This window comes from Gavia stellata, chromosome 3, assembly GCF_030936135.1.
Source record: "Gavia stellata isolate bGavSte3 chromosome 3, bGavSte3.hap2, whole genome shotgun sequence".
Taxonomy (NCBI): Eukaryota; Metazoa; Chordata; class Aves; order Gaviiformes; family Gaviidae; genus Gavia; species Gavia stellata.
This window is the reverse complement of record NC_082596.1, coordinates 91281535-91293743: the sequence shown is the minus strand read 5'-3', so window position 1 is coordinate 91293743 and position 12209 is coordinate 91281535. Positions and strand designations below refer to the sequence as shown.

The window sequence follows — 12209 nt, the reverse complement described above, 5'->3', positions numbered from 1 at the left end:
TTAGTTACAATGCCATCACTGAACTGAGGCACAAAAAGGGGTTTGTGATCAAAATCATGCATTCTGCACCAATTTCATTTACAACTAAATAGAGAACACAGCTTTACAAAGAATGCTTTTCAATAAATCACACTTATTAAGCCACACCTGCATGTTACATTCAGGTGCACAATAGAAGTAACTCATGGTTGATGAAACTTTGAAGTTGACCACTCGCCCAGGTTAACTCACTGATTGTTACGATCACCCTCAACAGCTTAAGAGTGCTTTAAGCAAGCGTTTTAATGAATGAGATTATCACTTCAACATGCAGATGAGTAATTCCTTAAAGACAGACATTAAGCACATTTATAAAGTGTTTTCCTGATTCGGACCTTAAATTGTAAAACAAACTAAAACACCACCTTTTCCATTTCTTTCCTTATGCCACCTCCCTCGTTAAGGTGAGATTTCCTGATGCATTCAAATGGCAACTGCAGACATCCCTGAAGCAGCCAGGGCTGCAGAGAACAACGGTGAGCTGCAGGAGCTGCCATACTGATGAGTAAACTATCAAACCATCACCTACACTGGGCTTGTGACACAGACATATCCAGAAAGGAACTTCTGTACATGTCTCATATTGGTGCACGTTTGAATCATCCTGTTTTATCTCTATAATATAGGAAATCTTTAAATCAGGGAAACTCTTTCCCTTTAACTATAAAGTCACATTTTGCTTTTATCACTAAAACAAATAAAAAAAAATCTATAAAAAGGAAACAGGGAAGAATTGGTCAGTAGAAAAAAGCCCACCCTCTTACTCTGAAAATCAGTCTTTTCATATCTCAAGGTCCAATTTCTAACCCCACTCCCTCCCAGTAAAATACCAGTGAATGTCATTTTCCCATAAGCCTCATTGATGTATATTTTACAGGCCCAAGAAAAAACATACTTACCTAGAAATATCCATATAAGCCAGGCAATTAGGAACTGGATACACATCAAGGTGAACAAGTTCTGGGGAGAAAAACAAATAAAAACAAAAGCGATGATACAGATTTGCACTGAAATGGCTGTTCCATAAGAATTACTTTAAGCAGCTAACACTCAGAGATTTCAGAACAAGCCAGTAACCTAAAAAACTTCTCAGGGTCTGGACCTCTGTGAACTGAGTTTTGTTTCTTTATTATGTCTGAGTACATTTGCTATATTACGTTGCATTTGCTCTGACAGACACTGCATACTGATCAGAGAGGAGAAACTGGAGGATTTTAGAAGTTTCATGGCAAATTCTCATTTTTCCATTTTTGTCCCAGAGCTGTAAGTTCACCTCCGCCACCCTCTGCCCAGAATAATCAGTTACAAACCTGCTCTACTTTTTTTCACTGGTCACTAGTGGTACAGGCACGGAAGGGAGACTCCCCATTCTGGAACAGCAAGCTACAGAATACCCCAGAGTCCTCCAGGTCACGACAAGATCCAGAGTATTTTTCAACACTTTACATAGCCTTTGCATCGCTGTGGAGTTTCTGGTTCAGGCAGCCTTACAGACCTTTCATAGTATCTCAACTACTGCTAGTAATGTTGTATTTTGATTGCTTCAATAAAATTTCATATTCTAAGGTTTTTAGGTAGCTAATGCTTAGCATTAAGGTTGAAACAAAACCAGCAGACATTTATTTAAGCCTATAGAAAATCCACTAAAGTGAAAACGTAACAAGCATCACAGTTCCTTTGGAAGATGAGACTAAAACAAGGTGGCTGAGGGTGCAAAGAGAGGATAGCCAGGAGGAACAGCAAGACCAAATAGGCAGTTGATTGCAAGATACGGGTTGACTTGGGTTCTCAGCTCACATTGCACAGCACATGCTCAGATTGTTAACTTTTCTCAGCTACAAAGATCCTGACATGAATACTTAATGAAGGCACAGGCTTGGATATCATTAAGATGACAGCCTTTTAAAGGCAGTGCAGACTGTTTAGCAAATTCACAGCTCTTTGACTTTGTATTTTGTTTACTCCATACCAAACTACTCTGAACAACAAAAATGGTGATGAAAATTGAGTATTTTAAGTAATAGCAGCTTCCAGAGACAGATCAAACAAATCCTATTCATGGAACACAGGAGTTATTCAACTGGAAAATGCTGCATTATTTTTGTTATTGAATACAAATGAAGTTACTTATTAAAGATTTTCTAGCTTTCTGGTCAGAGTAAGCATCTAGAGGCAGCAGTAATAACATATATTGTTTTAGTTTGGCTCACAAACACCCACTTGTTCAAACTTCCTCAACTCTGGGGAAAAGCAATAAATTCCCTATTTGCCTGGGTAAAGCAACACATTAATACAACCCAAAGAACTGACAACTTCAAGATCCCTCCCTGCTGACACAGAGAGGAATTTCAGCCCAAATTGTAAGATTTTCACAGTTTTGAAACCTCCAAATCAGCAGCCCAGTGTTTTTTGAAAGTCACTTCTAAACTCAGAGTTGGCAGTAGCATAACACAACACATGTGAAACCCTTTTATCCAAGGGTCATGTCAAGAGCCTCCCGATCATGTGCCCCGCACTCCATAGCATCCCACAGAGAACCAGGTACAAAACCCAGAAATCAGATGACAACACCACAGCTGCCCTGAAAACACACTTACCATTTGAGGAAGCGTACAGCGCTTTGAGAAAATATCCACTGATTTTGAGGGTTACCAGTTGATTCCGTTCACAGTGTAACACTTCGACATTGTTAAAAACTGTTGCATCCAGCTCCCCAAGTTTGTTGTCTCTGAGATCCAGTTGGGTCACATGATGCAGAAAATCTATTTCATCAGCCTCCAATCTCCTAATTGAATTCAATCTTGCAGACAAAAAAGGAGATTAAGTGTAGTTACGTGGAAGGCTCTTGCTGACAAACCAATGATCACTCTACAATCGGTTGTGCTGGATTGAACTAGCATGCCTCCAGGTTCTGATCAAGGTTGATTTTAAATATTTTCCCCTTTGTTACGGTATTTTAAAAGCAGGATGGATCAGCTCTGTTGTTTTATCCATCATGACAAAGGAATGATGACACCAAGTTCCTTTCTGAACGACTTTGAAAACTACTGATAAAAAGCTCTGCAAGAACATAAGCATTACTGTTACTGCGTCTATAAAAATAAAAGATGATCTGGCTGTTATTTGTGCCTGATAGTTTCGAAAAGAACAAAACCTCTACAGTTTCTGCTGGCCTATCATGAGCATCTGATGGAAAAGCCCAGCAGAAACAAGTAACCTGCAGATATTGGAGTTTCTTGCCTTACTGAAAGGCCAAAGTGAGATTTATGAATTCCCGTATTTGTCTCTCGCTTTGCCATGTCCCACAGCAAGCAAATTCAGAGGCCTGAAAATGGGTGTTGAAAGAAAATGGAGCAAAAAACCACGACGAGTGGGTCCGTCAGATAAAGAGAACAGGTTTTATCACATTTTCACTGCAGCACATTGACACTGCCAATACTCAGCAACTTCCCCAGAAGTTACAACTGAAATAAATTTATCTATAACCCAGCAACATTCGAGATCACAGAACACTCCAAAGAGTTCAGTTTCAAATTCTCAGCTCTGACCAGAACACTAAAATTGGTATAGTAACTTCTGTCAGCCCATTGAGCCTCCTTATCGAGGATAAGGGCGTATACCTGCAGTTTTGTTGTTACTCTTGCTTTCAAAGAGTTACCCTCTACCAGTTGTGTTTTCAGAGTAGCTACATTTTCCAATTAAAAGAAAATGGGTAATGTGCCCCTTCCAATACCACAGCCTACTTTTTCTGTTTTCAGTTTACAAGCAGCGCTTCCTTCTGATTTCACCGAAGCAAAGCACTTCACTGTGCAGCAAGTACAGTTCACAAACACGTTCAACGTTTACTATTCCAGGTAGCGTTACAAAGAACCAATGTTCAGGGCTCGGTGCATGCAGAAAGGATGTGGCAGACAATGAGAGGGCTGGAACTGCACCGCTGCAACTCATAGCCAGCTCAGCCACAGCACTGCTACACTAAGGCCAGTTTATTCATCTGCTTTTAACATACATACAAACAGACAGACATATTTTAACCCTACCATATACACTTCAGAATTCATCCATTTTAGCTGTTTTTTTTTAACTTATGCTGGCTCTTCCTTGATTGCAAAGTCTGACAGCTACATGGCAGTATGGTACACTAAGTTTTAGCTTGAAGAGCTTAATTTAACTAAAAGGTTCTAAAATTCATCATCATTTGGACCTCATGGTCCAGGCTCTGAATTGAGCCTTGCCCAGCTGATTGCAGAAGCTGGCTTCCCCAAAGACTGTAAGAATAAAAACCACCTCATACCAGAGCCATTTGTAATAAGAATCTGTTTAGACTCTGCTGAGGGTGTCAATAAAGAAACGGTGGACTAGACTTTTTAACATAGCGAGAAGTATTACAATACCTATTTTTGTCCCCTCACCTTCACTGCCCTTTTCTTCACCTCAAGCATCTGTAACATTTCAGACAGAAGCTTTCTGAGTCAGGGACTACCATTTATATTAACACTGCACCAACTATAACTGCAGGAGTCACCAGTGTCCCAGGCTGTTTTGTTTGGTTTTTTGGTATAAATATTAATTTCCCCCACTCATTTTCCTAACTATCGATCCCCCTAAATGCTACCTTTTCCTCAAAGCGGGGTGCTAAGTCACAGCGAGTGCTGCGAGTTACATAATACTGCCAGAAACATGGTTCAATGGACTAACACAACAGATTCATACCCAGGGGCTATTCTGACAGCCAAAGAGAAACCGCTTCAACACCAATAATTTAGACACACTTGTTTTTCCCCTTTTTCAAATACCTACCTTAGATCCACATGTTTAATGTGAGGCATCCTTTTTAACACCTGAAGGTTGAGGGTATCCATGCAGTTTCCTGACATACAGAGCTTATCCATGGCAGTCAGCTTCTCCAGCACCCCTGGAATGCTGGTGAACTCATTGAAGGACAGGCTCACATAGCTGAGCTGATGCATATGCTCTAATTCATCAGGAAGGGACTGGAGAAAGTTGCCATCCAGCAAAAATGTCTGCAAGCTATTAAAGGCAGGGGAGGGGAAGGGAGAGTGAAGAAAGTGAGTGACCTGTTAAATCACATTTCCTTCCTATAAACACACAAATCTGCTGCAGTTACAGTGAAATAAAATACACAAAAGGACAGGAGAAAGAAAAATGTTAAGGAATAATGCTTTATCATCTGCTACAGAAGATACCAACCAAATAATTAAAAGCCTTGCAACTATGAAATGCAGGCTGTGCTAGACAGTTGTATCATATCCTCAAACATCTCCAGAACTGAGACTTGTGTGATGGCTGAAGCACATAAGCAAGAGGGTTTAAAGATTATCTTCACCATGAAGGTGAACCTTGTGTCAAATACTGAGGACCGGAAGAGCTTCGAGACACAAAGGGTGCTTCCCCTCCACCTGCAGCTCACAACTGCTTCCATACAGATCTACAAGCCATTCTGCTCCGACAAAACCCAGTAGGTTTTAACTGTTTCTCATAGCAAGATTATGTAAAGAGTCATGAAACTGCTTGTTGTCTATATTATCAGTCTGTGTACGTTAAGTTTTAAGAAAGTACTTACTTGTGCATCTCGCCTACAACTGCTGGAACGCTTCTGAGGGCATTGCAGGACACGTTGAGTTCAGTCAGGGTTGGGATACTGCAGACTGCCAGTGGGAAGTCTCCTAAGTTATTATTGGAAAGGTTAAGGCTCTTCAACTTGGTAAATCTACAATGAGATAAGAAAAAATAAAAAAAAATAAATGAGACAAATAAGTGGAGCATAACCACACCAAGTTGCTTTGCAATAATTAATACAAGGTAAGTTTGGTTATGTAAAGGCAAATCACATGCGTTTTTAGTTTATGTACTCAGAACAACCAGGGAAACTACTAGACACTCAAGTTCAACACCACTTGCAAGAGTTCGCTCACATTAAGCTGGCATAGAGAAACAGGCCCTCCTGAACAACATGCTAAATACATTTTTCCTATGAGTGTAACAAAGAACAAAACCCTTGCCATCCTTATGATGTATGTCATTTCTTCTGTGGCATCCCATCCTGTACTAAAGCATTGCTATTTTTCTGAACACATTTCTTGCTAGTAAGACTACCCTAGTGACACTGGTTACAAGGTGCAGGAAATTCTTGGCCTATTTTGAACACTAAATTTTTGTGGTGCAGCTCAGCTCCATTCATGTGAGTAGATAATGCCTTTCAACCAAAAATTCTCATTAGAACAGGCTGGTTTGAATACAACTGGGAAATGTGCTGAATTAAAGCAGAATTTAGTGCTAGACTTCAGTAGTGACAGAGGCAAATTCTTATGCTCTCGATAAAGCATGATGTCAAAGCTCGCATGGATTTCAAAATTCTGTCTTTGATGTGTCACGGAACTCTGAAAAGCCTCTTGGTTTATCACATCAGCCGACGAAGCAACTTGCATGCACTTGCCTTACTAAAGATGACCAAGACTGAACAAAAAACCCAAGAAGGGGACAATCCAATTAGCCAGCCTGCATGTTCAGCAACATTATTATGGTTGCCTAACAACCACTGGGAGGTATGCCTAAAGGCAAGTAAAAGGATGAATGAAAAGATCTGTGTCAGATTCCGATAGATGGGAGGAAGTTTCTTTTCTGGCGTGGTTTACACCAGGACATCTTATTTGGACTTCATTTTCCCTTCGTTAAAGGCTCAGGTCCTTTATTTGTGCGAGCAGGCTTTTATACAACACGGCAATGGAAGCAAAACCGCACCTATGAACGCTGCTATTCCACATGAAAATAATCTCTGAGACCATGTGCCAGTGCATCCGTAGCCTCCACATTGGCCCAGCACGTTCTTACCTCAAAGCACTTTGTCCTCCCCTGACCAGAAAACACAGACAAGAAAATGCATCAAGCATTAAAAGGTTAAAGAGTTTTAACACCAAAAGACTCTTAAAAATTCTTACCAGCTACTGTAATCAACTGGCACACACCTTTAGCATTGCCTCAATCAAACTCACGTCACTGACTAAAACTCAACATGAAAACGTAATAGCGCCTTTGTATCGTATTTCAATGGGGGTCGTAAGTGAAGTGTGGGTTTTACCCCAAAAGACAGGCTGTAAGTACACTTAACATTTACACAGGCTTGCAGCAAGCAAGGGAATGCTGTCCTCTCTATTGGTAGTTTGGTGCAAAGATGACAGAAGAAAAAAAATGGAAAAATCATGGCCAAAGTTATCGCAGATTTTGAACACCCTGTGCCATGCTGGAGGCAGAAGAAGTTTGGAACAGAGTTAGATGGAGACTAAATGAAATCTTGCAATCAAATTACTGCTGCAGGGGAAAAAAATGCTACTGTGCAGGAACAATGACTAATGTATCTCTAGAGGGAGAACTGTAAAATAAAAAGGAGGTTAGGGTAAGCTAGCTGGTATTAATGAGGGCTGCTAGCCAGAAAAAAAGAAAATGCACATTTTAAACACTGTACCTTCCTATTCCTCTATTTTCAGAGAAAGGGCTTAAAAATCTTGAACCTAGAACTGAAACCCACAATCCTGCATTTATCTTGAAGATAACTGCAGATTTAGGCCACAGATATACTGCCTTGAAATTTGGGGTGATTCTGTGGTGGAAGAGCTATCCCACATCTTCCTCAAAGTCAACTGCAAATACTAAAAAGAGTGCTCTAAGTAGCAGACTCCGGTGCTGGCCTTTTGAAATTACATTTGTTTTTCAGTATTTAGGTAAGTACAAAAATAGTAGTGAAGACAGAAAGATTAAGTCAAAATAACTAAGCTGCCGGAGAAACATCAAAATGCAACCATTCTAATTTTCAAGTCAACCATGAAAAAAGAACTAACTCATTTAATAACCAACACCGAGGCTACAGCCTTTACCTGTGCTGCTCTGGAGTCTCAGAAGAACAGTCTCAGGGCTTTTGCCCACTAAACAAGTAAAAACTACATCTCCTAGAAGACCCTAAATACAATCTTAAGATAAAATTACAGAAGATCAAGCTAATACACAGAGGAAGGAGGACAGGGGTGGGGGGCCAGCAGGGGTGGTGGTGAAGGAAGCTAAGAAATACATTAACTAACTCCAATACAGTGTTCAGCTTCAAGGTTTTCTGCACACATTCTTGTGTGTAATTGTCCTGGGTCAAAGAGATAAAAAAAAATTACACACACACACCCCCCCCCCCCCCCCCAAATCTATCTGGATTACATCTCTACTACCCTAATGTATTTTTTAATGTATTTATTAAGGGTCTTCTGTCAGTCATCTAATTACTATGGACATGAACCGAACTAGTTAACAGGTCTATATAATATGTAAGGGAGGATAAGTACTATATCCAGTATTGGATATCCTCATCCAGAAGCTGAAAATGCACATATAAGTATATGTCAAACAATCCACAGTGGAGAGTTCACTGTTAAATCACAAAGAAAAGCTGACAGACACTGTAAGCTTAGTTAAGAGATTAATTTAAGACAACTGCCAGGAAAGAGATATTTTCTTCCTCCTTTGTAAACACATGCATTTGCAAGATGCTAGTTGCATTCCTCCTCATGGAGCAGTGTCAAATACAAAACATTAAGGCAAACTAGCGGGCATTTGCCTAAAGTTAAGATCTAAGCCTGCCTTTCATCTTTGGCCACTCACTTCCCACTATCCACATCGCAAATGGGTTGGTGCACCTCCATTATGGAGCACTGCCATGCTGCACACCTAAAATGCTGAATTGTATATAGTGCTTCTTATATCCAGATAGATTTACAGTCAGTAGCACCAGTAGCACTTGTAGCATCATTACAAATAAGGCAGGAGAGAAGTATTTTACAGACTCAAGTTTTCTGTTGCTGCCGAGTTTGCACAGTGTTGCGCTTTAAATAGATTTTTACAGAGCAACATCTCTGCTGTTTTCTCACACCCAAATCTTAACTCCTACCAGAAGCAGAGACACACATTGATGCTGCTGCCATGGCATTGCTGGAAAGAAGAAAAGGTACAACGTTGCTTGTTTGAGGCATGACAGTGCAACAACCTCATACCAAGTCCATACATATGTTTTCCTTCCTCTTCTCCCTCCTTCCCTGGTTCTAGGCTTTGTTATCTGTTAAAAAAAGTCATCCTGAAGAACAGCGTCTCTCAACAGGCTATATTCAGTTAGTTTACTAACCTTTTATTGTAATGACCAATATATAAACACTCAGTGCTCTGACCAAAAATAGTCCTACTTTAAGCTAGAGCAAAACGTTGACAGGTCAACCCTTGAGTTTAAACATGCAATACGGCTGAACACTAATTGCCATAATTAAGCCCAAAAACGCCCACTTACTTAATCCTGAAGCTGCCACTTCGGGAGCAGTTTTAGTTTGACATACGCAAAATGAGGAGAGGGGCTAACAAGAGAAGTTTGTATCATGACAAAGCAACGAACTGACATGCTAATTTCAAATTCAGATCTACCCGATGTGTGCAGCAGAGGAATTTCCATTACACAGTACAGCATTTGTGCTCCACTATGTTGGGGGGGCGGGGGGAGGGAAAGTATATTCAAGTTGGCCATACACCATCACTGGAATGCAGTCCTAACAGCCTTGCCTGACAAAAACAGTCTTGCCCTACTCTTACCAAAAGCAATTAAAAAGGAGTATTTTACTACACCCAAAACAGAAGACAGGGCTTAACAAGGGACTCAGTTCAAGGAAAACAATCACGTCCCCAGTGCTATCTCCACTACTTGGGCTGTCTCATGACTACGCTGCGGTTGCAGTTGAACATCATTTCAAGCAGCAGCACAACCGTCCCTCAGCTTCAGCACCACTTCTGAGCAGATCGATGGCACTCGCCTAGCAGCGCTCCGGCAAGAGTTGGAACTGAACTACAACTTGCCACCTTCACGAACGCCTGCTACTTTGTCCACTAACGTAATCATGAAGAGAATTTCCGTATAAACCTGATGCACTAGTTTCCTCTTGGAAATAAAAGGTCCAATTTACTGCCTTGTCGCAGCTGCATCAGATTCGCCCATCCATAGCCCTATGGCCTAAGGAAGCCACTAGCCTAGCGCCAGAAATACTGCCATAGCATTTCCCTTCCCAGAAAGGTGTCCTTGTAAAAGCCTTAAATTAGTTAGAGAATTAAAATGAACTATTCCAGCCCTCTTGCCCTGCTAAATTTGTCGAGACAGCTGAATAGAGGTAGACTGTTTCTGCAACAGCTAGGGAGATTCACCTGGATGCTACAGGTGAAGGCTTTGCCTAACTGAGGTTGACAGCAGCACTGCCCAGCTCCGGCACAGAAGAGTTTTCAACAGACAATACAGAGAGGAGGAAGGAGAAGCTCTGCTGGTGTTTTCCACTCTGTTTCTCTGGACAAGACTCCTGTTCATCCAGAAACCAAGTAGCTCATGTCACGCCACACAAAAACAGATGTCATCTAAGGAAAAAGGGTCGCTTAGTTTGAGGGCAAAGAGTGATTCTGGTCAAGTCAGAAGAAACTTGAACAAATTCACCCATTAATTTTGAATTTCTGCATGAGCTGAATGAATAAATAAAAACATAGTTTTATCTGAATTTTTATTTCCTACCTCCTTTCTTAAACCCCATGGGAGGAAAAGAAAAAGAAAGGAAGGAAAAAGCAGACTGATAGCTACAATTTTGGTACCTTCACTACCCTTTATGCCAACACACCAGGGACAGTCATCCTGGTATTTCTTCCCTCTCCTTGCATTTAAAACTATAAAAGGCACAACAATTCTGGCATACAAACTGGAGTCTATATGCCAAAATTGGTAGACTTTATTAAAAAAAAAGGAGGAAACCAGACTGTACCGCACAACAAGGAATAATCTTAGCTATTCTTCAAAATATACAAATAATCACAGCTGTTAAGTCAAATTCAGACTACCTCCAAACTTAAGACAACAATAAAGCTTTTATTCTATTACATAGCTGGTAAGACCACCATAAAGACAACAAAAACAAAATGTATGTTTTGTTAGTAGAAATAATCTGAACCTACATTAGTGTACTTCGCAGTTCTCAATTTCTACACATACCTAGTGCTCACTGCTTCATTAGGGGGGGAAAGACTATCCTTAGAGGAACAACAAAATTCCAAGAAAAAAAATGAAAATATATTCTCCTCTATAGTGAAAATTTGTATTTGAAATACGAAGGCATTAGCTAGGAGTGGGCTTCCACACTGAAAGATGTTTAAATACAAGAAAAGAAAACCCTAACTTTGGAAGCCATATCAGAAAGCAATAGACAAGTAAATCAGCTTAGGCTGATACACAATAACTGGATTCCATAAATATGTTCACTACTTTTTGAAGCATTATTTGCAAGAGTACTTAGCCTTACAGTTCTACTAAACTGATTCCAATTAATAACTGCAATTTCTACTTTTAGACTACGCTATTTTTAAAAATGGTATTTTATAGCATATTTCTTACTGCCATCTATTTTTCTCCTACCACTATTAAGGAGTTCACTGTTCCAATTTAAACAATCAAAAAAATCCAACATGTTTCAGGCATTAAACCAATTTTGCAATCTTCCCCGCTTAGTCATGTGTAGCGACTTGATTTTGCATTTTTTTTTTCTTTAATCAAACATCACTGATTTTTGCTGAGTATTCATGAGGGATACTTTCTTGAGTTTGGAATGGTACACAGGAGCTATGTAGAACACAATCAGTCCAGAACACTTGGAAAGATGCACGAACAAAACCAAACTCTTCCTTCAAAGTCTTTGGCAAGCTGAATAAAACAAAAGCAGTGAAGTTACATAAACAATATATTCCAAGTGTCTTCTTTAGTATTACAAATAGAAAAAAAATATATATTCCAAGGCTAGAGAGCTGAGAAAACAAACATAGCACCAGAATACAACAAACACTGGATGGAGTTTGTTACTAGACCTCTGGTTGTCAATATTATGCCAACTTCTCCTTCTTGCCCTACTGCTTAGCTGGCTACACTTCAGTCTTTGGCTTCAAGTGAAAGGGGAAAAACAAGTATAAAAGCAAGGTTCCCTGGCTCTAAGACCATCAGAGTGTGAGAGAAAGCTCTGAGCATCTTCCCACACCATGGAGCATGCAACGGCACTCAACTCCTTGCAGTAGCACACTCCCTATGTTAGCTGGATTCATTTAACTTCAAT

General features: G+C 40.2%; 1 protein-coding gene across 1 annotated transcript in view; it reads right to left on the bottom strand.

The window, feature by feature from the left end:
• The window catches only part of PHLPP1 (PH domain and leucine rich repeat protein phosphatase 1), a 140744-nt gene that overhangs the window by 32215 nt on the left and 96320 nt on the right, over window positions 1-12209 (bottom strand). Inside the window, 4 exon segments of the mRNA XM_059815657.1 lie at window positions 939-999; window positions 2637-2839; window positions 4840-5070; window positions 5624-5770. Of these exon segments, the coding sequence (XP_059671640.1) occupies window positions 939-999; window positions 2637-2839; window positions 4840-5070; window positions 5624-5770 (642 nt within the window).